The 26,145-nt window shown below is 36.5% G+C and overlaps 1 protein-coding gene across 1 annotated transcript in view; it reads right to left on the bottom strand.

Moving 5' to 3' along the window:
* Itpr (Inositol 1,4,5,-trisphosphate receptor) overlaps window positions 1–26,145 on the bottom strand; it is a 1,112,489-nt gene that overhangs the window by 836,196 nt on the left and 250,148 nt on the right. Inside the window, exons 13-14 of the mRNA XM_090401920.1 lie at window positions 25,233–25,391; window positions 1,682–1,854 (exon numbers count right to left, since the gene is read on the bottom strand). Of these exons, the coding sequence (XP_090258046.1) occupies window positions 1,682–1,854; window positions 25,233–25,391 (332 nt within the window). The remainder of the gene's footprint in view (window positions 1–1,681; window positions 1,855–25,232; window positions 25,392–26,145) is intronic.

Here is a 26,145-nt window from a genome sequence, read left to right on the forward strand (position 1 = left end):
TTTCACCAGTCTCATGCAGCTTAAACAAATGACCAACTGGAACCAAAATCCAGAGATGACATACTTAAGTAGTAAGCCTTTTCTAAGTTAACTATCTTGATTTGCTCTTCAGTGCCTAGAATTGCTCGCAATCATCTATATAATTAACCATAAGACCACTGCGAACTAAAAGGATGGAACAGTGAGACACATTTTTAAAAATAAAAACTGTTCAAATGTTCTGAAATACTAAAATAGGCAAAGTCTGCATGTTTGTATGTTTTCCATGAGTGCAACCTCTTGACAGGGTGTCATGTGACCAGAAAATGTTTTTAATGCATGTCTTTTTCACTTTGATGCTACCCATACAATATATCTTTCTATAAGATAAAATGAAATTTAAAGATTTGTTCTTTCTGTCTAACTGGAAATGCAAGCAAATCTTCTGGGTTCAGTGCATTACACCCAAGAACATGTTATCATGAATAGGCAGTATAAAATTTCACTCAACTGGAGGAAAAAAAAAAACCTTGTCAAGTCATTGTCATGGGGTGAATGTGATTCCTTTAATTTATTCCAAGAGAAAATCATAGTAACAAGGATATCACAGTAATCAGACATCGCCAGTACAATGTACTTTGTACAAAGTGATAAAAACTTTCTACTCAGTTTTGATGATACAGAGTTACTCAACTCTGAACCCTTTCTTATATTTATCATTGCAAAATTCAAGAAGCAAATATGTGCAGTGTAATCTAATTAAAGCATAATGCAACATAAAGCCATTTTCTTAATAGCACCAATCTTCAGTGGTGTTTGTTATTTATTTTTTGTAATGCACCCATTAAATTTCAGCTGTTAGCAATCATTTGCATTAGAAACTTTGTCATATCTACTTTTTTATGTGCAATGCAGTTCTGCAATATAGAGCATGATATTTTGTCTCTTCAGTATAAAGTGTATCCTGACACTTTCATTCTTTTTCTCGTATTATAGTGAGCACAACATGAGCAGCATCATTTCTTCTGTGAGTGTCAATCCTTTCCAACATAATCCATATCAAATGCTAAATGCTTACTCTCCTTCACTTTCCAACTTTATTTCACTCAGTCTCCTATTATCATTATTTTTTAACTGTTCATATTAATAGTGTTCAATTTTTCCAGTTAAGCAGGTGTTCAAAATTGCAATCTGGAATATTTTCTTATGTAAATGTCATCAAAAACCTGTATGAACATATGAAAATACTGGATGCTATTAAAAAAGGCAATAATACAAACAAACAATTATGTAATAAATCAAAATATCAAATAAAAGATAAACCTAACATTGCATAACCAAGCATCAAGGGGGGCAGACACTCAAAGACACAATTTTTTTTAAATAAAAATGTAATTAAAATATTTCATGCTTTACAGAGATCATAATTGCCATTTCATTCATGTGATAGGCTACTACACAGTGTTGAATTAAGAGTTTGCTTCATGTGTAAAAGAGATGCAAAGCAATTCTGATTCTTTTCTTGTTTTGAAACAAAAAATTCAGCCACCTTTTTCTGTCAGTTACCTCTCTACAGAGTATATGAAAGCTGCAAAAATGAAGTTAACTGCAATACATTCTTTTCATCTATAGAATAGAGAAGGAAAATAAATTATGTTTAAGAAAAAAGAAAACTAAGAAAGTATGAATTCAGGTATCATACCTACTCTCTCTGTTCTTGCGTACCAAGCTAACAAAAGTTTCAATTTCTGCAGCAGTGATATGCTTTTCTAACAACTTTCTGTTGCTATGAAGAAGAGCAGTTATTGTGTCTTCTGCTAGAACATCATAACCAATCTGCTTCTGCATGAATCCAAACGATTTTGCAATATACTCCTGAAAGAAAAAAGGGTAAGAACATGTTGTACTCCTCTATAACAAGATGATATATAATTCAATATGTTACTAAAGACATGCAATTTGTTTTCCAAGCAAACAAACTGTATTCATGAGGAAAAGCATTTAAAAAAGAGGAATACTGAATAAATCATGTAAGTTTTTCCAGTTCTGCTTCCATTATGCACTTGGATGGTTCCACTGCACCATTACTTACAAAAGAAGCCAATCTTGAGGCTTCTTACTTTTCTGCTAATTCTCACACAGATGATTTTGGTAAGTCCTACTACTATTCCAACCATGCAATATTTAATGCCCATGATTTTTTTTTTGCTAGAAAATTAGAATCATGTCCAAACTAAATACACTCACAGTGCAGCTGGAGAATTTTTGGTAAATGCTTCAGAGTTGACTCCTCTTCTATATTGACTCCATATTCTCTCTCCTATTCCACTGGTATCTATTCTGCAGAAGACTAAGAAATCAGTCAATTAGTCCATAGTCGACAAATTCCTAAGAAGAGTAAAATCTGTTTGTCATCCAATATCTACAGCTTTGGTTCTTTCTAAAGTACTGGAGAAACACTAAATAAAACATCAATACTAAACTTCTGCACCACTTTTTGAAGCCTCTCTCCTAATCTATGATTGCCAATATGAATTCTGCCACAGTTAATCAACAGAAAATCATCTTGTTCATGTTACCCACCTTTGGACAAATGCTATGGAATACCTTGTAGGATCTTAAGTTCCTATCTCATTCTTGTTGTATGACTACTGCAGCTTCATTCACCAGTTTTCTGTCAGGATTCATTGAGTCATGATGGATAGGCATTTGTCCTCAACCCTTGGCATTCAATTTTACTTTCATCTTTCTTTTTCACAGTCTATGTTTCTGAAGCATATAATAGAGTGGGAGTGGCCATTGCATTCTAAAATTTTAGTCGAGCTTCTTGTCTTTTTTTTTTTTTGGTGTCCTTTTAATTGTTCCACAGATTTTCTGAAATTTCTTTATTTCTTCATCTATATCTTTAACTTTTAGATATGTTATTATGTAGTCTAAATAATTAAACTGTGTCACCTGTTCTATTATTTTATTTTCTATTACTATTTTTGATCTAACATGATATTGACCTTTACATGCCATGACTTTGGTTTGCTTTTGAAAAATTTTAAAATTGTATTGTTGGTCTTCGTCTTCTCTTCAAGAATCAAGCATTTCCCTGTTCCAGCTTTACTGGTCTTTCTACTTTCCATCTTGCAGCTGTTCCTCCCCCCCCTCTTTCCTTTTGGTCTACTATCCACCTCTTTGGTAGCCAATATATTTCCATCCTAAATAGATGTTCTTTCTATTTCTCTTTGTATTCCTTGATATTTTCATTTACACATAAATATCTTTTTTTTTCTGATGTCTTCATTTCTTTTATGGTATAATTTTGTGCACCCTTTAATTGCTCTTAAAAATCTCATCTCTGCAGCTTAAATTTTACTTTCATCTTTCTTTTTAACAGTCATTTTTCTGAACCATATAGTACAATAGTACTGTTATCAATACAATGCTGTATGATCTTGACCTTTAAATGCCATGACTTTTGTTTTCTTTTGTGAAATTTTTAAACTGTATTATTAGCTTATTTTGTTTAATTTGTAAACTGATTTTTGAAGGTCATCATCTTGTAATATAATCTGGTCATCTGCATACAGCATTGTACTGATAACAGTTCTTCTGGTTAACTGGATACATTGTTTTCCATATTTTAATAATCTGATCTATATATATATATATATATATATATATATATTGAATAGAGTTGGAGATAAGCTACATCCCTGTCTGAAAATCTGATTTATTTTAATCTTTTCTATTAATTTATTGCCTAACTGTATTTTTGAATCTTTATATAAACTTTGTATAGCTTGAACTAAATGTAATGGATATTCTTGTTTTTTCATTATATTCCATAGTTTTCCTCTGTGTATTTTATCAAATGCTTTCTCATAATCTATAAAGGTCACGAGTCTCTAAACTAAATTTCAGCTTTTTTTCAATAATTGATTTTAACACAAAAATATTGTTTATACACAATCATCCATGTCTGAAACCATTTTGTTCTTCTAAGAGTAGATGGTTTGCGATATTTCTAAGTCTTTTATTCAGGATTTTACTATATCAGTTGGTGGATTGAGTGGCGGAGACAGAGTTGTAGAGCAGGTGCCCTCCCTCGATAAGTCTTTGAACTCCCTGGAGGTGTCTAATAATAATAATATACCATATTTTTTGATAGATAATGTGCGCGTTATCTATACAAAAAAATCTAAATTCGTTAAAAATGAACATGCGCGGTATACATTTGAAAGGTATGAGAGGTAAATCAAATGTAATAACAAAACTAAGGTAGAAGTATTACTTAATATTTATTAAATATTACACTATTCAAATCCAAAAAATTCTTCATCAGACTCAATATTGAAAGACTTGATTGCATTAAAAATTTCATTTGGTATTTCTTCAACTTCATAATTGTTGTCACTGGACACCACTGCATTCCCTTGTGCTTTAATGAAACCATTTCTAACACAGTTTTCACTTATAGCAGCCCAACTTTCTACAATCCACGTAACTATATCTTTATATGATGTACTTTTCATTTGCCCTGTTTTGTTATATTCATGGATGCCATTCATCATCCAGTCTTCTCACTTAGCCTGCAAATTGTCTTTGAATGGCTTATTTACTACAAGATCAAGGGGTTGGAGTTTTTTTTGTTAAACCACCTGGAATGACAGCCAATTTGGAATACTTACAATTGTTTAACTTCTGCTGTCATGTGTGCCCTACACAAATCCAACACTAACAAAGATTTTGGGTTGAAAAATGCCATTTTTCTCTTTTGCCACAAATTCTCCAACCAAAGTTAAATTTCATAACCTCAGAATTTATCCAACCTTTATCATTAGCAGTAACAATAATATCTATGGAATCACAACCTTTTAGAACAGTCTTTCTTTTGAAAATCATCATCGGTGACAGTTTGGAACCATCTGCAGTTACTCAGAGAACCACAGTAAAGTTAGACCTTTCGTGCCCTGTTGTAGTTACTGCTCCCTTCAGATTCAAAGTCCTAGAACCAGGCATGTCAAAACTTACAGGGACCTCATCCATATTCCCAAAGTGACAAGCAGCAATCCCACACAAGTTTTCTCTCAGAAACAAATGAAATTTAGCTACTTTTGCTTCCCAGTCGCAAGGCCAATTTTGTCCAACACTAATGGAGGAGCGAACACTTAAATTGTTTCTCTTCATAAATCCAAAAAAAAAAAAAAAAAAAAAAATGGGTAGGCCTTGAAATTCTTTATATTATCGTTTTGCACAATTGTTTTCAATTCCTGCAACATACAGACAGTAGATATTCTCATACCTTTAGCTCTTTCACTAACGACCCAATCAAACAGGTTTTTCCCTATGATTGGCCACAAGCCCCTTCTAAACCTCATAGCATGTTTCCTTGTATGTAAATGTTTCAGGACTGTTTCAGCCTTTTGCCATTCATGAACACTACTTTCTCCAACACTGAACAATCTACCAGCTTCGCGATTCCCTTTTTCCTTTGCTACTTCTACCACTTCAAGCTTGAACTGCGCTGTGTAGGATTTTCTCCAAGAAATACTTCTGTCTTCCATGGGTAATTCAGATCTAATAACAAAATATAATCAAATAATGATTTACTTTATGAAATATTTTAAAACAGGATGTACAGAATAATTGACCACTGCTACTGGCAGTGCACGTGCTTTTAAAGAATTCCTCTGTCTGTACTTCCTAACTCTACCACTAGTTGGCGCATGTGTGTTATCTATACATCAAAAGGAGTGATGAAAATATTGGGGGTTGCACGTTATCATTTAGGTGCGCGTTATCTATCGAAAAATACGGTATTTTGTAACCTGTATTTAATAAACTTATTCCGCTGTAATTTCTGCGATCACCTGTCTCCTTTCTGAAATATAGTTACAACCTTGGCTTTTGATCAAGGTTGTAACAATTATTTATTAATTTTAAGAATCTGTGATGTAAATATTATTTTATTATTATTTTATGACACCTCCAAGGAGTCCAAAGACTCACCGTAACTCTGTCTAGTAACTCTGTCTCCACCCACTCAGTTCTCCAACTACACCAACACCATCTGCCACCCACCACCATCACTAGTATTTCCACAGACAATCACAAACATCCATGCCCACGGCAGGATTTGAACCCACAGCCTTTTGGCTGGAGAGCGGATACTCTACCCACTCGGCCAACCAGACCGGCTCATATTCTCCAGCATATTTCCAAAGCTCTGTATTTATGCGATCTAATCCAGTTAATTTTCTATTTTTGTGATGCCTTTATTGCTACTTCTAGTTCTTCCAATTTTATTGGATCTATATAAGTACCGATTTCTTCATTATTATTTTCTCTTATAAAATATAATGTTCTATTCATTGTTGGTGTGTGTAGAGTGGTGTTAATAATTTGATCAATATATATATATATATATATATATATATACACACAGACAAAGAAATTTGTGCACCAAGAAGGAAGCATAGGATTCAACTGAAATTTTATTGGTGTAATGATACAGGTGAGTGATGCACATGATGGAAAAAACAGAGCTGAAGGACAATTACAAAGGGATCTGTGGTACACAATCCGGTCATCATCAATAGCACGTTGACCGCCTCATGTGGCATTACATGCTGCAATACAGTCCAACATAGTGGCAAACAGATGCCTGATGTTGTCCTGCAGCAGACTGGCCCACACGTGTTGGATGCTGTGCTCCAAATCCCGGATATTGAGCACAGTGGGAGCTAGCATTTCAGCTACTCCCAAACATGCTCGACAAGGGACAAGTCCGGGGAGCAGGCAGGCCATGGAAGTGTCTGTACACAACGTAGGCAGGCCTGGGCAACTCGAGCCGTGTGCAGACGGGCATTATCCTGCTGGTATAGCGCTCCTGGTATTCCGGCCAGGAATGGGAGAACATGGGGCCGTAGGATGTCGTCCACATACCGCTGCCTCGTCAATGCGCCACGTACCACTACGAGGGGGTGATCGGCTATTGTAAGCTATGGCTCCCCAGACCATAATGCCTGCAGTGCAGGAGGTGTGGTGCTCGATAGCGAAGTCGGGATTGTGTCTTTGACCAGGGTCCTCCACACCTGGACACGATGATCATTTTTCCCCAAGACGAAGCGGCACTCGTTACTGAAGACCACATGTCACCAGTCTGTGGCATTCCACGTCACTCTCGCCTGGCACCACTGCAAATGGAGTCAGCGATGTTGCAGTGTTAATGGAAGCACACGCAAGGGGCTCTGGGATCACAGATTCGCCTCCACAAGGTGTCGGGAAATGGTTCGTGAGCACACAGGTCACCGTGGGATCCCTCCATGCTTGCCGCACGATCCGTCGATCCTCTCTAGCATTGGTCCTCCTGATCCGACTGGTGCTGCTCTGCCGTGTGGCAGTGCCGGAATGTGTCCACAGCTCCCAACACTGTTGGACGGTATGGTCAGAACGGTTCACGTGCACGCCTATACAGCGTGCCAACCACCCTCCGGTTTTCAGGCCGATGATCATGCCTCTGTCAAAGTCCGGAAGCTGCTTAAATCGACGTCTCTGGCATCTACCAGGCATTATTGTCACTCTGTACTCTAGCTTGCATCGGGTGGTGCTTTTCACTTTAATCGGCTACCAACTACACACCGGCTTCATAAGGCTGCCGGTTCGTGCTTGCAGTGCCACCGCAGGGTGTGTATGGGCATGCACAATCGCACCAAACTTGGATCATTTGCATACCACCCCGTTGCACCGTGTTTACTTCCAGGTGCGCTAATTTCTTTGTCCATGTGTGTATATTGAATAGGGCTGGAGATAAGCTACATCCATGTCTGACATCTTGATTTATTTCATTATTTTCTCTGTTGATTCATTGCCTAATGAAGGATAAGTAACTTTTTTGTATTTTAGTTGATAATATTAGGTTAACTTATTGTAGTTTTTATTTTATATGTGTGTGCGAATGACTGTGCTATTTAGTTTGTTAGTAAACTTTTTTTTTTGTTTAAATATGATATTGTAGGTATGGCATCAATGCATGGTACAACAATAGCGGCAAAGACAACGCTGTTGGGTCATTTCAGTTTGTGGGATTTTGTAAAAAGCACAATGTGGGTGAAATGATTTCATCAAGAAAATTAAAGGACATGTGGAAGGAAATTGAAACTGGCAAGAGAGTGTTTATTAAATGCTTCAAAAGTGAGTACCTATTAGGATGATAATGCAGAAAATGTTGGTAGAGTGGCAAGTATCAAAGGGAGGATGGAAAATATCAAAATTAATGTAAAGTGTGCTGCCGTGAAAATAGAGGAGAACAGAATAGACATTATTAAAGAAATAGAGCGCTTGAATGTAATCCTTCATAGGAGAATGCACAAAACTGAAAAATCGCAGAAGTGATTAAAGATATCAACAGGGCTGGAAACAGAAAAAAGCACGTTGTCCAAAGTAATAATAAAGACCGAGTGAACAAAAAAGAAAAACCAGTTAAGGAGAGAATTATATACAGAGACTCAATGATCAGGGGGATTACTCAAAGAAAGTGTGACAAAATCGTGTTTCCCTAGTGCAAAAATTCATGACATTACTCATTTCATCTGGATGCAAAAAGGTAAGGCAGAGGAACTGATTTTCTTGGTTGGCACAAATGATTTGAGAGGCAAGCAATATTCTATGAGGAAGGATGTAAAGGAGTCGTTAGAAAAGACAAATCTGAAGGGCGACAAGGTGAAGATTCTAAGTCTCTTACTATGCTATGATAGAGATAAACTGAGAAGGAGGAGGGTATTGGTAGCTAATGAATCTACATGTAGGTTCTGCAGAAGGGATGATGTAGGATTTGTGGATCTGTGGTCTGTCTTTTAATGGAGAGAACGCTTTGTATAATGCTGATAGAGTGAATCTAAATAATTTTGGTGCTAGGTGTCTAGAGAGCTTTGTTCACTGAACATGATAAAGTGCAAATTCAAGAAAACTTAAGCAATTAGGTGGAAGCAGGAGAGTTTGTGGAAAGGCACCCATGAGGTGAGTGAGTGTGAGAATGAACAAGCATGGAATCTAGTCTCTCAAGCAAAAATATTGAATAGGCTAGCCAATTCAGGGAGTAAAGTTGGGTAGGGCCTAAAAGGATGCTGCAGTTTCTATATACTAATGGCAGAAGTATCAGGAACAAGAGGTAGAAGGTTTTTGCACTATTTAGTGCAACCTTGGCATAAGTTGTAGGCATCAGTGAAACTTGGCTAACAGCAGATGATGCAGTTACAGGGTTTAGTATTTTCAGGGAAGACAGAAAAGATAGGATGGGGGAGGGATAGTTCTGATGATATCGGATGAATTGCTGCCAAAAGAATTAAATAAAAGGCAGGAAGGTGGCTGTTCATTTGAAGCAATCTGGTATGTTTAAGGTGAGTAACACAAAACATACAGTTGGTTGTTGCTATAGGACAGGGAGTTCCATAGATAATCTGAAAGACATGCATCAGCAAATGAGTACAATGAGTACAGATTGAGTGATTATTATAGGGGACTTTGACTATGGAGTATAGACTGGAAAGAAAGAAACATAAGATGGCAGAAAAGAAATCGATTTATACACCTGTTAAGAGATACTTACTTGAGGCAGCATGTGATGAAGGGGACCAGGAGTGTAACAGTATTGGACCTGATCACAGGATAAAAAGAGCTATCCATAACCAAGGTGACCACATTGCTGCTGCAGCTGATTAACTTAGGAATTTTAAAACATATGGAATATTCTATCAAGTAGGAGCATATGTAAATTTACAAGGCAAGTGATTATGACAAGCTTAGGAAGAAGCTTAAATCTGTGCCATGGCATAAAACACTGCAGAATAAGGGTGTTATTAGTGCATGGGAGATAGTTATGGATCAACTACAGGAAGCAATATTAAATTGTGTCCTAAGGTAAGTAGGGTTAATCAGGTAAGCATTAGATGGATGGGTAATATTATTAAGCATAATTTGCAGAAGAAATTGCTATGGAGGGTATATAAGGAAAAAGGTGACCAGAAAACTCATGGGCAGTACAAGGCTCAGGCAAGAAAGACAACCAGCATGGTAAGGAAGGAAAATCAGTTTGCAAGAAGAATCTAGCCAAGCAAGTCAAAGGAAATCACAAAGATTTCTTTCATTATGTGGCAAGTAAGATCAAGAATGACTATGAGATTAACCTTAATGAGTGATGATTGTCATGAAATAACAGAATCAGATAAAATAGTTCAGTAATGGAGTGACCACTTTGCAAGGGTATATTATCCTAGTGAGGTTAAACATATGTGACACACTAATGTGGGAACAGAGATGAATGAATTAGAGGTTCTTAGAATATTGCAGAATCTCAATGTAAATACAGCTGTGAGATAATTTCCTTGCACGAGGGAGGTTCTAAGACTGCAGTAGGAAATCATAGAGCAATCAATATCTCAGACATGGTGGTAAAAGTACTGGAAAAATTGACAAAAAAGAGAATTCAAGAATGGGTGGATAAAAATATGATAATGTATAAGGAGCAAATGGCTTTGAAAGGTAGGTAATGCTTTAGTAATTTACTAACTTTGTATAACAGAATAACAGTTCAGTTGAATAAATGGAATGGCTACACGATGATTCTGCTGGATTTTATAAACGTATTTGACAGAATACTGCATGGAATTCTGTTACGCAAATTAGAACAAATGGGGATGGATACTACACAAGTGGATGAGAATGTGGCTGCTTTATGTTATGGTAGTGATATATATGAGAAAAATGGTGACCAAGACATTAATGTTGACTAATATATCAATGTGTGGGATTTAGTGCAATGTAGTATGTGTTTAATGTATTTGTTGTCGAGAGTAAATGGTTTGTGGTATAAGAGCAACAAGGATGGTGAAAATATTTTCGGAAATGTTTTGTAAGCGAGTATAAGAAATGCAGGTTGCGAAAGAATGAAGTGACTGATAATAAGTATATATAAGGCAGGATTGTCAAAGTGATGTGGAGAATGTAGTAGACGCATTGAATGATAGTACACAAAATACTAACGAGAGTTTGAAGGGAGTGGTTGACAGTAATAATGTGGACAATGAGATGCTAGCACAGCAAGAAACTGACGCTTACGCAGACTCATTCACAGGACAAAATGTGAGCTTAAGTAACTGGAGAAACAAGTGGCATATGGTACAGAAGAATGGAGAATAAAAGAAAGAGTGAACAGAAAATCATAAAGTGCGAGAACCTGGGAGAAAAGAGACAGTATTGTGTGAAGATAAAGGTACAATGATAAAGGATGTTAGTGATGCTGTAAGTATGTAGAAGAATGAAGCAAACGGCACAAATTTCGGATTTATCCCAGCAAACTGAGTGACTGTAGATCATCATGAGGATTGTTTGAGAAAAGAACATGACCGGATAGCACAGATGTATGTGATCTTTTATAGATGTCTCTCTTATGTTCTTTTATACGTATTTCAATAGATCTCTTCAAAATAAGGAATATTACAATCGCACCATAATGAGAGATATGAAAGAGTTGTTAGTTGAAGCAAAAATGAAAAGAAAGATAGTAAGGATTGTGTGTCTGCTGCCTCAATATGATGGAACAGTACTGATAAGAAGGGCTATAAGAAGGGAGTGATTATCAATGAGAAGATTGTGCAGGAGGAATGGTATGCAGTTTATTGATGTATGGAGTGAATTTTATGGACAAAAAGACTTATGGTTTTGAATAATGGTTTTGAAGTCAAATGTTTAGAGAAAAGTGTTATTTATTGAGTGTTATTTGTTATTATTTAGTGAGAGTGTGGTAGTGCAAAACCAAGAAAACGATTAGAGAAATATTAGGGAGGATAAAATCAAGCATCTGTCTGGCCACTCCTATGATAAATGAGCAAATGTACAGTAATGATTATGCAATGACAAATGGGATTTCACAGGTCTCCAATTTGAACGGATTTGTACACAAGGGTAACTATGGATTATCCTTGTGTACAAAGGAATGCTGAAATGCATGTATATGAATGCAAGAAGTATCAGGGTAAGGAGTTTTTGGCACTGGTCAGCTTGACTTGGCCAAAAATTATAGGCATCAGTGAAATCTAGTTGACTGAAAACGATATAGTTACATGGATAGAATGTAAAAGGTATTGTATTTTCTGGGAGGATAGAAGAAACAGGAAAGGAGGTGGATTATTGCTGATGATAACTGAAGAATTACAACCAACAAAATTAGAAATCAATGAGGATTTTATATCTGAGGGAGATGGTTCGTTTGAGGCTGTCTGGTGTCAGATAGAGGCAAATGAGACAAAATAAGTTATTGGGTGCTGCTATAGACCAAGGGATCCACACAAAGATGTCATGTATCGGCAGATTAACACAATAAATGTAGGCCAAACAATTATTATGGAAGACTTTAACCATGAGGACATCGATTAGAGCAGGGGTGTCTTCAACCTTTCAAACAGTGCAGACCACATTAAAAATTTCAACGAAGTTCGCGGGCCACTAAGCTATACTGCGGTATTTAGAATTGTAAAATGCTTTCCAGATTCACAAGGAATGCTGTGTATTTGATACTTTGCATAAAATCCTATAAAAATAAATATTAAATAGACATGCTTCATCGGCCATCTACTAGCGGCACTTAAGTACCAGTACTAATGTTGCAGGTAGATGGCTGAAGAGCAGTAGTTCATTTGAGTGCATTGTCTAGTGCCTTCCAGATACATTTTGAAGGTTCTCGATACTTCGTTATTTTCATATAAATACAAGAGGATCTCATCCACAGTCAGTCAATCTCTCGTGGACAGTGTGATTTGTGTATAAGCGCACGCAGGTTCGTCGTGTCAGCCACAGCCTATTGTGGTTTTATATTGCCAGACGTTTTTCATTAGCGTGAGATATATTCAGTGGATAATAACCATTACACACGGCCATTTTGGATCATTTTTTGGGTTTACCTTAGATCACTATGGCATCTACGAGTGAAAAGCATAAATGGAGTGATTCTTGTCAGATTTTTAATGAAAAGTGGACCAATTTGTACTTTTTTGTGCCGATCAACGATAAGCCAGTGTGTTTAATTTGTCGTGAGTCAGTGTCAATATCAAAAGAATACAATATAAAATGACACTATGAGACAAAGCATGCATCCAATTTCAATCACCTTCAAGGTCGGCTTCATGAGGACAAAGTGAACCATCTCCAAATTGATTTAAAATGCCAGCATGGTACATTTAAAAGGCAGAGGGAAGAAAGCAAAGCATGCATCAAAGTAAGTTATGTAATAACTGAAATACTGCTAAAAAATCAAAAGCCTTCTTGGACACAGAGTTTGTGAAAAAGTGCCTCACCGCTGTTGGGGATATTCTGTGCCGAAATAATAAGGAAGTGTTTATAAAACTGAGTTTGTCTGGGGTAACTGTATCACAACATGTCGAAGAACTTGCCAATGACATTGAAAGTGGTTGTCCTAATTTACGTCATATTCACTTCCTTGGGATGAGAGCACAGATGTGAAAGATACAATACAACTGGCTATCTTTGTCCATGGCATTGATCAACAATTCAATGAGACAGAAGAACTGCTAGCACTCACACCTATGAAGGGAATGACGAAAGGCACTGATATTCTTGAAGCCGCCAAGAAAATGCTCCAGAGTTTCAGACTCAGCTTAACCAACCTCGAGGGTATGGTAACTGATGGTGCCCCTGCTATGGTGGGAAAAAATGAAGGGTTTGTTGCACTGCTACGGAAAGAACCAGAAGGAAAAGATTTCGTCCATTACCACTGTTTAATCCACCAGGAGAATTTGTCTGTAAAAACTATTGGATTTGAGAATGTCATGAAAGTTATTGTGACTGTAATCAACACTATTAGGGCAAGAGGATTGAATCATTGTCGCCAGCATGCTTTGACAATGTGTGTTTTGTTAGGAAGCACATACTTATGTGAATAGTTCTTCTCCAGAATGAAGCATGTGAAGTCCAAGACAAGAACTCAGATTATGGACCAACATCTCGAGAATACTCTGTGCATAGAGACTTCCAACATTGATGCCAACATCGACAAGCTGGTCAAGGAAAAAACATTGCCAAGTTGCCCACTGACATTGTAAAAAATGAATGTTTTCTTCATTACATTATCTTTTTTTCAAGTAGTGCTTGTATTTACTTATCATGAACCTGGCTCCTACCTATGCTCTGAATTTGTTTATTTTTATAGGATTTTATGTAAAGTATCAAATGCATAGTGTTCCTTGAGAATCGGGAAAGCATATTACAATTCTAAATACCAAAGTATAGCTTAGTGGCCCGCGGGCTTCATTGAAGTTATTTTTTATTTAATCGCGGTTTAATGTTACGTAATTATTTTTTCGAAATGGCCAGCAGGCCACAACAAAGAGCTCTGCGGGCCATGCGTTGAAGACTCCTGGATTAGAGGAAGGAAACGGGGGAGGGGGGGGGGACATGACAAGATGGAAGTGGGATTTATACAGTTGCTATAGGATAATTACATAAAGCAACATGTTATAGAGAGGACAAGGGGTTTGAGAATGTTGGATCTGATAACAGCATCTGCCTCCAATTGGAGTGACTAACTATGCGGTCTTGTTCTGGGAAGTTGCCAAATATGTGGAGTTCTCTGTCAGGAAGGGATTAATGTTTAACTATAAGGCTGGTGATTATGAAAGAGACTGGAGTTATCTTGGAACAGTGCCATAACTTCACAAGCTATCAGACTGCATACCCAAGGTCAGGAGGATAAACCAAGTTGGAATTAAGTGTATGAGCAGGGATATACAGGAAGAGCTTCAAAAAAAGAAAACATTGTGGAAGAAATATAGAGAAAAAAGTGATCAGCATACTCATGGGCAGTACAAAGTGCAAGCAACAAGGGTGACTAGTATGGTAAGGAAGGTCAAATCAGATTATGACAGAAAATTAACCAAATGGGCTAAAGTAAACCAAAAGAGTTTTTTCGTTATGTAGCAAGTAAGATGAAAATTGACTATTGCAGAATGACTTTAAACCATGCTCATGGTAGGAAGGTGACTGAACCAAAAGTTGAGTTGCTGAATGATCATTTTGCAAAGGTATATCATCCAGGTGGTGATTTTACAGTTGCTGATGTTACAGAGATGCATATCAACATTGAGGAAGATGAACAGGATGTGTTCACCATATTAAAAATTTGAATGTGAACACAGCAATGGGACTGAATAGCATATCAGCCCATGTACTATGTGAATGTGAAAGAGGATTGGCATTGCCACTGATGAAGTGGTTCAATCTAAGTCTCAAATCTAGCAGGGTTCCAAGGGAGTGGAAAGAGGGTAAGATCGTACTGTTGCATAAAGGTGGCTCCAAGACAGATATTATGTTGGAGGTTTAATGGATTTTTTTACAACACTCAGAATGAATTAAATTGGAATTTAATACACCTATATTTCGTCCTAGTCACTAGGACATCTACGGGGATTACAAAAACAATTAATGTAACATGCACACAAAAACTTACAATACTAAGCCCAACCACGTGGGTGACACTAAAGTCTTATCTAGGTGTAGCGCCCTCTAAGGGCGGTAGTAGGTGGCCTGGAATGTAAGGTGGGACCTCTGGTGATGAGTGTTTCCCAAATCTTTGGAAGCTTAATGCAACCGTATTTGTTAAGATCTGGTTGGTTTCTGAGAGCTGCTGCTGCTTCTAAGAAAAGTCTCTCTTTCTTGAATTTGCTGTGGTGGAGCATGGTGGTTTTTTTCCATGATACTCTGTGGGTTGTGTCCAAAACATGGTCAGCCAAGCCTGAATGGCCATAGTTGTGTTTAACGATGTACGACTTGTGTTTCTCCAGGCAGATGGATGCTGATCTGCCTGTCTGTCCAAAGTACGCAAGCTTACAGGAACAGGGTACTTTGTAAACTCCAGGCAGAGAGAGAGGGGGAGCTGATCTTTCGTAGAACGGATAAGGGTAGCAAGTTTGCAGTAGGGCTTGTATGCTGTGTGTAGGTTATACTTTTTAAGTATCTTGGCTATTTTTTCCGAAGTGCCTCGGATGTAGGGTATGGTGATGGCATTTTTAAATTCTTGTTGACGAGAGGGACGGGGAATGGGGGAGGAATTGATTATTTTTTTGATACTGTGTTCACTGTAGCCATTGGAGAGGAAAGTTCTGTGTATGTGGTTAAGCTCAGTAGTGAGGGCGGTTCCACTGGAACAAAGATTGTGGGCTCTCTTGGTAAGGGTTTTAATGATGCCATATTGTTGTGAGGGGTGGTGGTGGGAGAGTTTGTGAATGTATCTGCCTGTGTGTGTGGGTTTTCTGTATACAGTGAAGGCAAGTGTATCATTGGGCAGGCGCGTGACTAAGGTGTCTAGGAAGGGTAAACAATTGTTCTTTTCCTTTTCCATAGTAAACTGGATTCTTGGATGTAGGCTATTGAGATGACTGAGGAAGGAGTCTAACGTGTCTGGGCCATGGGGCCAAATGGAGAACACATCATCTACATATCTTACCCAGATAGAAGGTTTGAGCGGGGCTGAGTCTATGGCTCATTTTTCGAAATCTTCCATATAGAAATTGGCAAGGGGGTGAGAGGGGGGAACCCATGGGGGTTCCTTCTATCTGCTTGTAGATTTTGTTATTCCAAGAGAAATATCCTGAGTTGATGGCAAAGGAAAAGAGATCTAAGATGTCAGAGGGGAAAACGTTTTCTAAGAGAAATAGAGTGTCAGTTAAGGGAATATTGGTAAACAAAGAGGAGATATCAAAGCTTACCAATATGTCTGTATTGTTCAAGGTTAAATTTTCTATGAGGGCTTTAAAGTGGGTCGAGTTTTTTATATAGGAAGCTGAATTTCCAGTGGGGGGGGACAGAGAGTTGGCCAGCTGTTTAGACAGTCTGTAACAAGGTGCATTGGTGGCATCTACTATAGGTCTGAGTGGAGAATTGGGTTTGTGGATTTTTGGTAAACCGTATATTCGGGGGGGGAGCAGAAAGGTTTAAGTTTTTTCGTGACGTCAGGGGGCCAGGAGGTTACTTTTTTAAGTAAGATTTTTAATTTCTTAACTTGTGTTTTTGTGGGGTCGTGTTCTAGCGGGATGTAGGGAGTGCGATCACGGAGGATAGTGTTCATTTTACGTTTGTATTCGCTGGTATTAAGAACAACTGTGGCATTACCCTTATCCTCTCTGGTGATGACGATACTTTTTTCTTTGCGTAGTTTCTGGAGAGCCATGCGTTGGGCATAAGATAAGTTACTTTTTGGAGGCGAAGAGTGAGCGAGGATGTTGGCTACGTCGAGTCTGATGTTGTTGGCTACCTCCGACGGTAAGCGACCGATCCCCCGTTCGACGTTAACCATTACATCGAGCACCGGCACTTCTTTCGGACACCACCCACAGAGTATCATGGAAAAAAACCACCATGCTCCACCACAGCAAATTCAAGAAAGAGAGACTTTTCTTAGAAGCAGCAGCAGCTCTCAGAAACCAACCAAATCTTAACAAATATGGTTGCATTAAGCTTCCGAAGATTTGGGAAACACTCATCACCAGAGGTCCCACCTTACATTCCAGGCCACCTACTACCGCCCTTAGAGGGCACTCCACCTAGATAGGACTTTAGTGTCACCCACGTGGTTGGGCTTAGTATTGTAAGTTTTTGTGTGCATGTTACATTAATTGTTTTTGTAATCCCCGTAGATGTCCTAGTGACTAGGACGAAATATAGGAGTATTAAATTCTAATTTAATTCATTCTGAGTGTTGTAAAAAAATCCATTAAACCTCCAACATAATGTCTTCACAGCACTTAAGCCTCTACACAAGAATTCCAAGACAGATATAGCAAACTACAGACCAATTAATACATCAGGAGTGGTTGTTAAAGTATTGGAAAAGTTGGTCAAAGGTAAAATACAAACAGTGAATGGATAGGGATATGATACTCTATATTGGGCAGCATGGCATTATAAAAGGTAGGTCCTGTCTTTGTAACTTATCCACATTTTATAATAAAGTGACAGCAGAACTGGATAAAGGTAATGGCCACATCATGATACTGCTTGACTTTGCAAATGGCATTTGACAGCATGCCACATGGAAAACTATTACAAAAACTGAAGCAAATGGGAATGGATATGAGGGTAGTAGCATGGATAGGGGTGGCTGTATGACAGACATATGGTTGAATACAAGAAAGTAGTATATGGTTGAGTGGAATCTAGGAGAATAATGGTGACTAGTAGAGTATCTCAGGGTTCAATACTAAAGGCCACTACTCTTTAATTTGTATATCAATGACATAGGAAAGGATTTAAGAGGGAATATTCAGTTATTTGCTGATGATGCAAAACTAGGAAGAGCAATAGTTGATGAAGGTGATGTAGATATCCTGCAGGATGATTTAAATAAATTGGCATTGTGGGCAGAGGATAAAGATTTAGCAATTTAATGTTGCAAAATGTAAGGATATGCATTTTAAGTTGAAAGATTGCATATGGTGTATCAATTTGTGGTATTGAATTGCAGGAAATTGATCAGGCTAGGGGACTTTGGGGATAATGGCTAAACGAATTACTTGGATGCTGATAAACATGGTAACAAATAAGGCTATGATTCAGCCACATCTTGACTACTCCACACACAGATTAGGTCACCTGGGTTTCTTGAGGACCAGGAGGTGGTCAAGAGGATTCAGTGTGATAGGTTGTGATGATAAGTTGAAGGTTTGTTTGTTACAAAGTTTGGTTGATAGGTGAAGGAGAGGGAACATGATAGAAAATGAAGATATTAAATTTTCAATATATGATTCAAAGAGAAGTATGATAGGATTTGTGTATTTGATGGTTGATTTGGGTCTCCTGCAATGAGTTTCCAGACTCCATGGAGATGCTGTAAAATAATAATAATAATAATAATTCTTATCCATCATTCCTGAATTCTCTTTTTGACCAACTTCTCTGGTACTTTTACCACCACTTGCTACCACAGACTTAGATCCTCCTTTATCAAAGGAATTATTCTGCCCTCTTTCCAATCTCTTGAGACTTTGCCAAAGTTGAGAATTAAATTAAACAGCCTAGTAGAAGGCATCACCAGGTCCCGTGCCCATTATCTTAAAATGCAAGTTGATATCCCATCTAATCCCATTGCTTTATTTACATTCAGATTCTGCAATATCCTAAGTACTTCTTATTCATAAACTTCTGTTCTCACATCAGTCCCTGTCACCTCTAAGATAGAGATAGCATATATTCCCTTGGATGAATTGCCCTTGCAAAATGGTCACTCAGTAGCTTGACAATTTCATCTGACTCTGTTACCTCTTTACTATCTGCACTCATTAAAGTTATCCTTCCATAGTCATTCTTCCTCTTCCTTGCCACATAACAAAAAAATTCTTTGGGATTTCCTTTGAGTTCTTTGGCTAATTTCTTCTCATAATCTGATTCTGCCTTTCTTATTATGCTGGTCATCTTTCTCCTTACATATCCTCCACAACGTTTCCTTTTTTTGCAGCTCATGCTCAATGATAATACTCATCCATCTAACTCCTACCTATATAATGTAATATTACTTCCTCCAGATATACCTTGACTATTCTCCATGCACTGTGAACATTCTTCTATTGCAGATCTTTACACCATGGTACTACTTCAAGCTGTCTCCTAAGTGTATTATAATCAACCTGCCTTACAGTTCCACATATATCCCTTTATAACTGGAATTTCACATATTTCTACCTCCCAAGTCAAGACCACATGATCATATTCCTCAACTGGAGGCAATGTAGTCACCTTAGTAATGTATAAGTCTTATGAACCTATGACGATCCAACACTCTCATACCCCAAATCCACCTCTGTCACATTCTGCTTCACGTAATTATCTCTCAGTAAGTGTATAAATTCCATTTCCTTCCTGCTATGTGATCTTTTTCTCCTTCCAATATATACCTCTGAAGTTAAAGCCCCCCCCCCATAATAATTACTCAATTTACACTCACTGTACTAATCTGCTGATGCATATCTTCCACATGATCACTGGCCTAAAGCAGGAACAAAAGAACTGTCATCTGCCCAATTAACCTCCTAATCTTGTTAGTTGCAATTCATCTGCTATCATCAGCAGTGCCCACCCTCCTGTCTGCCTACCCTATTCTCCCTGAAAATATTAAATCCATCACATTCTATCTCTGCAGCTATGCCAACTGCTGTTAGCCAAGATTCACTAATGCCTATAACTTTTGGCAAGGCTGCACTAACCATTGCCAAAAAAAAAAAAAAAACTCTTCTCTCTTATTCCTGATGCTTCCAACATTAATATATAAAAATTGTATCATTTCCTTAGGCCCCTACCTTTACATCATGAAATAACTACCCTATTTGATTTTATTGCCAGAGAGATATTATTTTGCACACTCTCAGTGAACAAAGCACTTGTAAAAATAATCATAATTAAAAGTCTGAATATTTTTACGTATTGGTTATGTTAGTATGTTTATTAGTTTTGTTTTCGTAACACGCATTGTCGGCACTTGCGATGTGCCTGTTATGGAAATTGTTTTGTTAAAAGTGAGATGTAAAGCAGTTAAAAATTTAATGTACTTACCGGATTTGAATAGTTGTGTTACTTTAAACAAATTTATTATGGTTTGAAATATTAAGTTTTGTGTTTTATGAAGACATTCTCTTGTCGCTAATGGAAACAACCATGTCAGTCATTATACACCTAGTTTTTCACTTGTCATTTTCAAGGAGTGCGCATGCTTGCCGAGAGGTTTGATGTGTGATTGACAGCTGGCAAGTTCGGTATCGAAGCAACGGAAGAGTAAACAAGAGAGCATTCGGAAGGAATTTAGAACACAGGCTGGCAGATATTTAGGTTCGGAGGAACTTAAGTTTTTTTTTATGTGCCAGTCGAAGGAAAATTAATAGTATATTCCGAAAAAGGAATCGTGAAACTATTAAGTTTTAATGTGGAATAAGTATGTGGATAAATAAAATAAAATATTGCTATATGCGTTTTAAACGGAATATTGGAGGAAACACTAATTGAAAGATTTATAGTAGATTCCAAAAAGGAAATCGTAGAACTGCAAGTTTTTTTAATTGGAAGAGTAAGACTGTCAATAAGCATTTAGTGAATAAAAGAAGAATTTGCTATTTACGTTCTAAAGGAATGTTCAAGAAAACTCTGATTAGGAAGTTTCGTCAGTATTAAGGACTTGTTGAGGCAACAGTAGAAGGAATGGATGAAAATGAAGAAAACTTAGTTCTTTGCTGTGCTTGGGGGTTGAAGGGGGTCTATACATTTTAACAGATTACAAGAGAGTGAATTAATGATATCAGTTTTAATGAACAGGATCTATGGAGGTATTTAAAAATGCAAACAGCAGAACATAAATGTGTGAGATTAGAATTAATTAATGAGTGATGTGAGAGAATAGTATTCAGTGAATAGTCAATAGATGAATTTGCGCTTTCATGTAATTCTTCACAGGACAAAACATGAGATTCAAAGACAGCAGAAACAGCAAGAGATCAATTGAACTGAAAACAGAAAAAAACAAGAATTCCAAAGCCATAAAGAAGATTGTAAGAATATCAAGAGAATGAGCATAAGCAACAATTATTTATAGTGATTCTATGATAAGAAGAGTTCTTCATGAAAGTGCTACAAAATCTTGTTTCTTCGGTGCGAAAATGACTAGTATTAGTAACGCTGTCAGAAAGGGAAAGTGAAAGAATTAATGCACAGGATCCTTTCTCATCATTTATGTAGCACACATTAATTCTCCCTAACTTAATTCTGTCTCTTTTCTTCAGTAGAAATAATAGTTAGATCCGGCGTCCTTCATTTTCATCCATTCCTTCTACCGGCATCCTTAAAGTGATGAGAAAGGATCCTGTGCAAATGAAGAATAGAGTCATATATCTTCGGAAAAGGGACTTGACAGAGAGAGAGAAACTCGCTATGAACATTTTGTCATTTTGAAAACAAAGTGTATAGTCTTAAGTGCAAGTTTAATTTAAAAAGACCTTGGATCCAATTAATTTGTAGTTAGTTACATAAAGTTGTTTGAAGTGTATATATATTGTTTTTGTTTTATTAAATGTGTTTATTTTGTATTTGGTCTTGAGTCAGTGATTATTTGGATTCTGAAAGAAAGAGTTAAGATCATTGCACCAATTGGAGTGAACCCTTGTGCATATAATAATATATAGGTACACTCGGAAATAAAAAAGATAATTGTTAGAAACAGAGATCATCTCTCTGGTAGGATTAAATATTAAGATAATATATATGAATAATCTCCTCAATATAAAAATCCACAAATTATTAACATACTTTCTATATACCTAACACTGAATCCAATCAAGTGAGGTTAATTAGCATTGTACAAACCTTTCTGTCCATCAACTCAGGCCATAGATCCATAAACTCTACATCATTCCTTCTGCACAATATTGATTCATCGGCTATCACTGCTCTCCTTCTAATTTTGTCTCTATCAATAGTGTGGCAGCAGACTCACAAACTTCACCCTGTCACACTTTTTTTCACTACTTCCAAGAAGTCTAAGACATCCTCCCTAATACAATAATTCCCACCTCTCGGGTCAATGGTTCCAGCCAAAACAATTAATTCTTTCACTTTCCCTTTCTGACAGCGTTACTAATACTAGTCATTTTCACACTGAAGAAACAAGATTTTGTAGCACTTTCATGAAGAACTCTTCTTATCATAGAATCACTATAAATAATTATTTGCTTATGCTCATTCTCTTGATATTCTTACAATCTTCTTTATGACTTCGGAATTCTTGTTTTTTTCTGTTTTCAGTTCAATTGATCTCTTGCTGTTTCTGCTGTCTTTGAATCTCATGTTTTGTCCTGTGAAGAAGTACATGAAAGCGCAAATTCATCTATTGACTATCCACTGAATACTATTCTCTCACATCACTCATTAATTAATTCTAATCTCACACATTTATGTTCTTCTGTTTGCATTTTTAAATACCTCCATAGATGCGGTTCATTAAAACTGATATCATTAATTCACTCTCTTGTAATCTGTTAAAATGTATAGACCCCCTTCAACCTCCAAGCACTGCAAAGAACTAAGCTTTCTTCATTTTCATCCATTCCTTCTACTGTTGCCTTTTGGAACAATCTTCTCTTCTCTCTCATATATTTCCTAGTCTTCAAATCCAATATTAATAAAGTTCTTCTTTCCCCTTGCCTCATAAAATAAGAAGAAGAAGGAATGAATAAATAAGCCAAATCCTTCAATCTATCATATTTAGACTGAGAGGTTTCAGTTTTTGGAGCATACAATAATTGATCTAATAAGTTTTGACAATACCTTGCTTTTGACAATACCCAAATCTCTAAAGAACACATGTTTTTGCCATAATTTCTTCACAATGAATACTATGTAAACCCTAAGAAAAAGAAATCCCTAGAGAAGATGACAATTCTCTTCTTGGGATAGCTCTTACCTCCAATCACACTTTTGTCATGAACATATTACAAATGTTATCTCCTCTGCATCCAAAGAGTTGTTTTTTATTTTTTGCTCAAGATATTATTTTACTTATTCAGTACTTGAACGGATACAAATCATAAATCTGTTCAAATACTGAGTACTGTTCTCACATTTGGTATGATATGTCCTTTAAGAGATCCCTAAAAATACGACTCAGTGCAAGAGCAATTACTCTGGTTAATCACTCATCTCTCTCACCAATCACTCCACTCATTTTTCATACAGGCATTCAGTTTCTGCTGCTTGTATTTTATACTAATATTTCGATTTTCAATGTTCATCAGAAATGGCATTTATTATTCCTCAATTCTGTTCTAAATGTTAAAGCACATGCAATAAGCTATACAACACTACTTCTGAATTCAACTCCAAATTCACAGAACATTTTTCTTTCTTTTCATTCATTTTTCTACTGCTATCATTTGGAACATCTATCATTAAGGCCAAGGCTACTTTAACAAATTTCATCTTTCTCCTCATTTTCTGTCCATCCACAGTACCTTAGTACTGTGGATGGATTATCAGTTAAATTATCTTCTGTAGATGACATTATCATGAAAAAAATTTTCTGGAGCATATTTCTGCCAATGCTATACAGAACATCTCTGCACTAAAAAGGAAAACATTCTAAGCATATTAACATTAAAACATCAGTCCCACTCAACATATCCAACTTTGCATCATCAGCAAGCAAATAAGCAATGGCCCAAGACAGAACCCTGCAGTATACTATTTATTATTCCTATTCTGGGACAATGCTCCCCATATTAAACTTGCTGGCATCGTATGAACAACCAATCTCCTATATATTTAACCAATAAATTCTCTACCCTCATCTCCAACGGAACTTTACACAGCATTTCCATGTGGTAAATGCATTAGTAAAACCCAAGAATATCATACAGACTTCTCTTATCAAGTGCATACATCAAATTGTAAGAAAATGAAAATATAATGCTAAAGCAAGACATATATATCCTTTAAGAACCATGCTGACTATCATACAGAGTACTATGCCTGTGAAATGAATCCTGTATTTCATTCCTAACCTCTCTCTAATACATTATCCACAACTGCTGATATATATATAGATCTACTCTATAACAAAACACATGGATAATTTAAACAGAGAAAAATTTTCTAGTTTCTTTAACATTAGTACATTAAAGTGGTAAAAAATCAAAAGAGCTTATATCATTTTAGTGTATAATGTGAAAAACACTTAATTTTCCAGCAGTAGCTATTAATTTACACAGCTATGCACTATGTCAATATTCTTTTGGTCTACATCTGTGCTGCTGCAATTGCACTGCAGTAAGTTAAATGGGATGGAAACATTTCAGCTTCTACAGCCTACAAACAGTACTTTTTTGTAAATTTCATGTGATCTCTTGTGGATTTCCATGAATACAACACTCCTTTCTTATTTTTATTTTTGCTGATAATAAACACTTCTGAGTGTGACCACAGAATACATATTTTAAATCTCCTTTTTTGATTTTATTTTTGCTGATGACAAAACACTTCTAAATCTGATCACCAAGCTTTAAAAGTATTATATGCAATACCTTTTGTTTGCATGTGGTAAAAAGATCATATTTCCAATTTTATCTATTTATAATTTCAATTATGTGAATTATTTAACTCCCTAGGAATGATATATATCAAAACAAATTAACTAAAATTAATATTAAAATTAATTAAATGGCTACCTGATTTTTTCTATAATCTTGCTGTGATAATTTAAGAACTCTATAGCAAAGACGGCATATATGTTTAAAAGGAGCATGACGAGGATCACTCAACTCCTCCATACGTAACATAGGTCCATCTCCACTGTCAGTAAATGGTGCTTGAAGAATCTTGAATAACTAAAAATAAACATAATTTTTTAATCTTCATATTAGAAGTTGAAAATTTATAGATGAAAAAAAAATATATATCTATAATTAGCCACCCAAATATATAAAAAATATATTTAAATATATACAAAATATAGATAAAATATATAAAAAATTTAAGCTTCATGTCCATGTTATTTCAATAATATCAAAAAGTCACAATTTCAATGGATATTTCGCATCCATGTAATTCCTGACATATACACCAATATTAACCACCAAATGAAACCCTGGCATGTAAACATGTCAGGCATCATTTGGTTGTTAATATTGCTGGGATATGCAGTCTAATGAGATCGCAATACAAGTTGAAACTGATTTGGGTAGTGACCTTTTTCATAATGCATAACAATATACTGAAGCAACTGATGTGACGTCAACAGCATCTCTCATCTATATGCGAGTAGCCTAGTTGGGAATATGATTCCTGCACAAAATTTGTTTGTTTACAATTTGGTTAAAGATGAAACTAGTACTTAATTTCTTGGCAGATATACTTTGTTAGCTTTAAGTGAAAATATCATCAACCAATCCAATGCAGACTTTGTAAAGCCTAAATACCCTAAACAGTCAAGCTATCTAGTCTCTGGCCAAGGCTGTTGGGCAAAACTTCTGTCCAACTACATTTCCACCTTCCTCTCTCATCCTGAAAGAACAATTGTACTCAGATCTGCTAATGCCTTTTATTTCCCGAAAGGAGTAGGCAGGGCTGTTTGGTTGTAAC

This window comes from Typopeltis vanoorti, chromosome 2, assembly GCF_054136105.1.
Source record: "Typopeltis vanoorti isolate ZY-2024b chromosome 2, IOZ_Tvanoo_1.0, whole genome shotgun sequence".
Classification (NCBI taxonomy): Eukaryota; Metazoa; Arthropoda; class Arachnida; order Uropygi; family Thelyphonidae; genus Typopeltis; species Typopeltis vanoorti.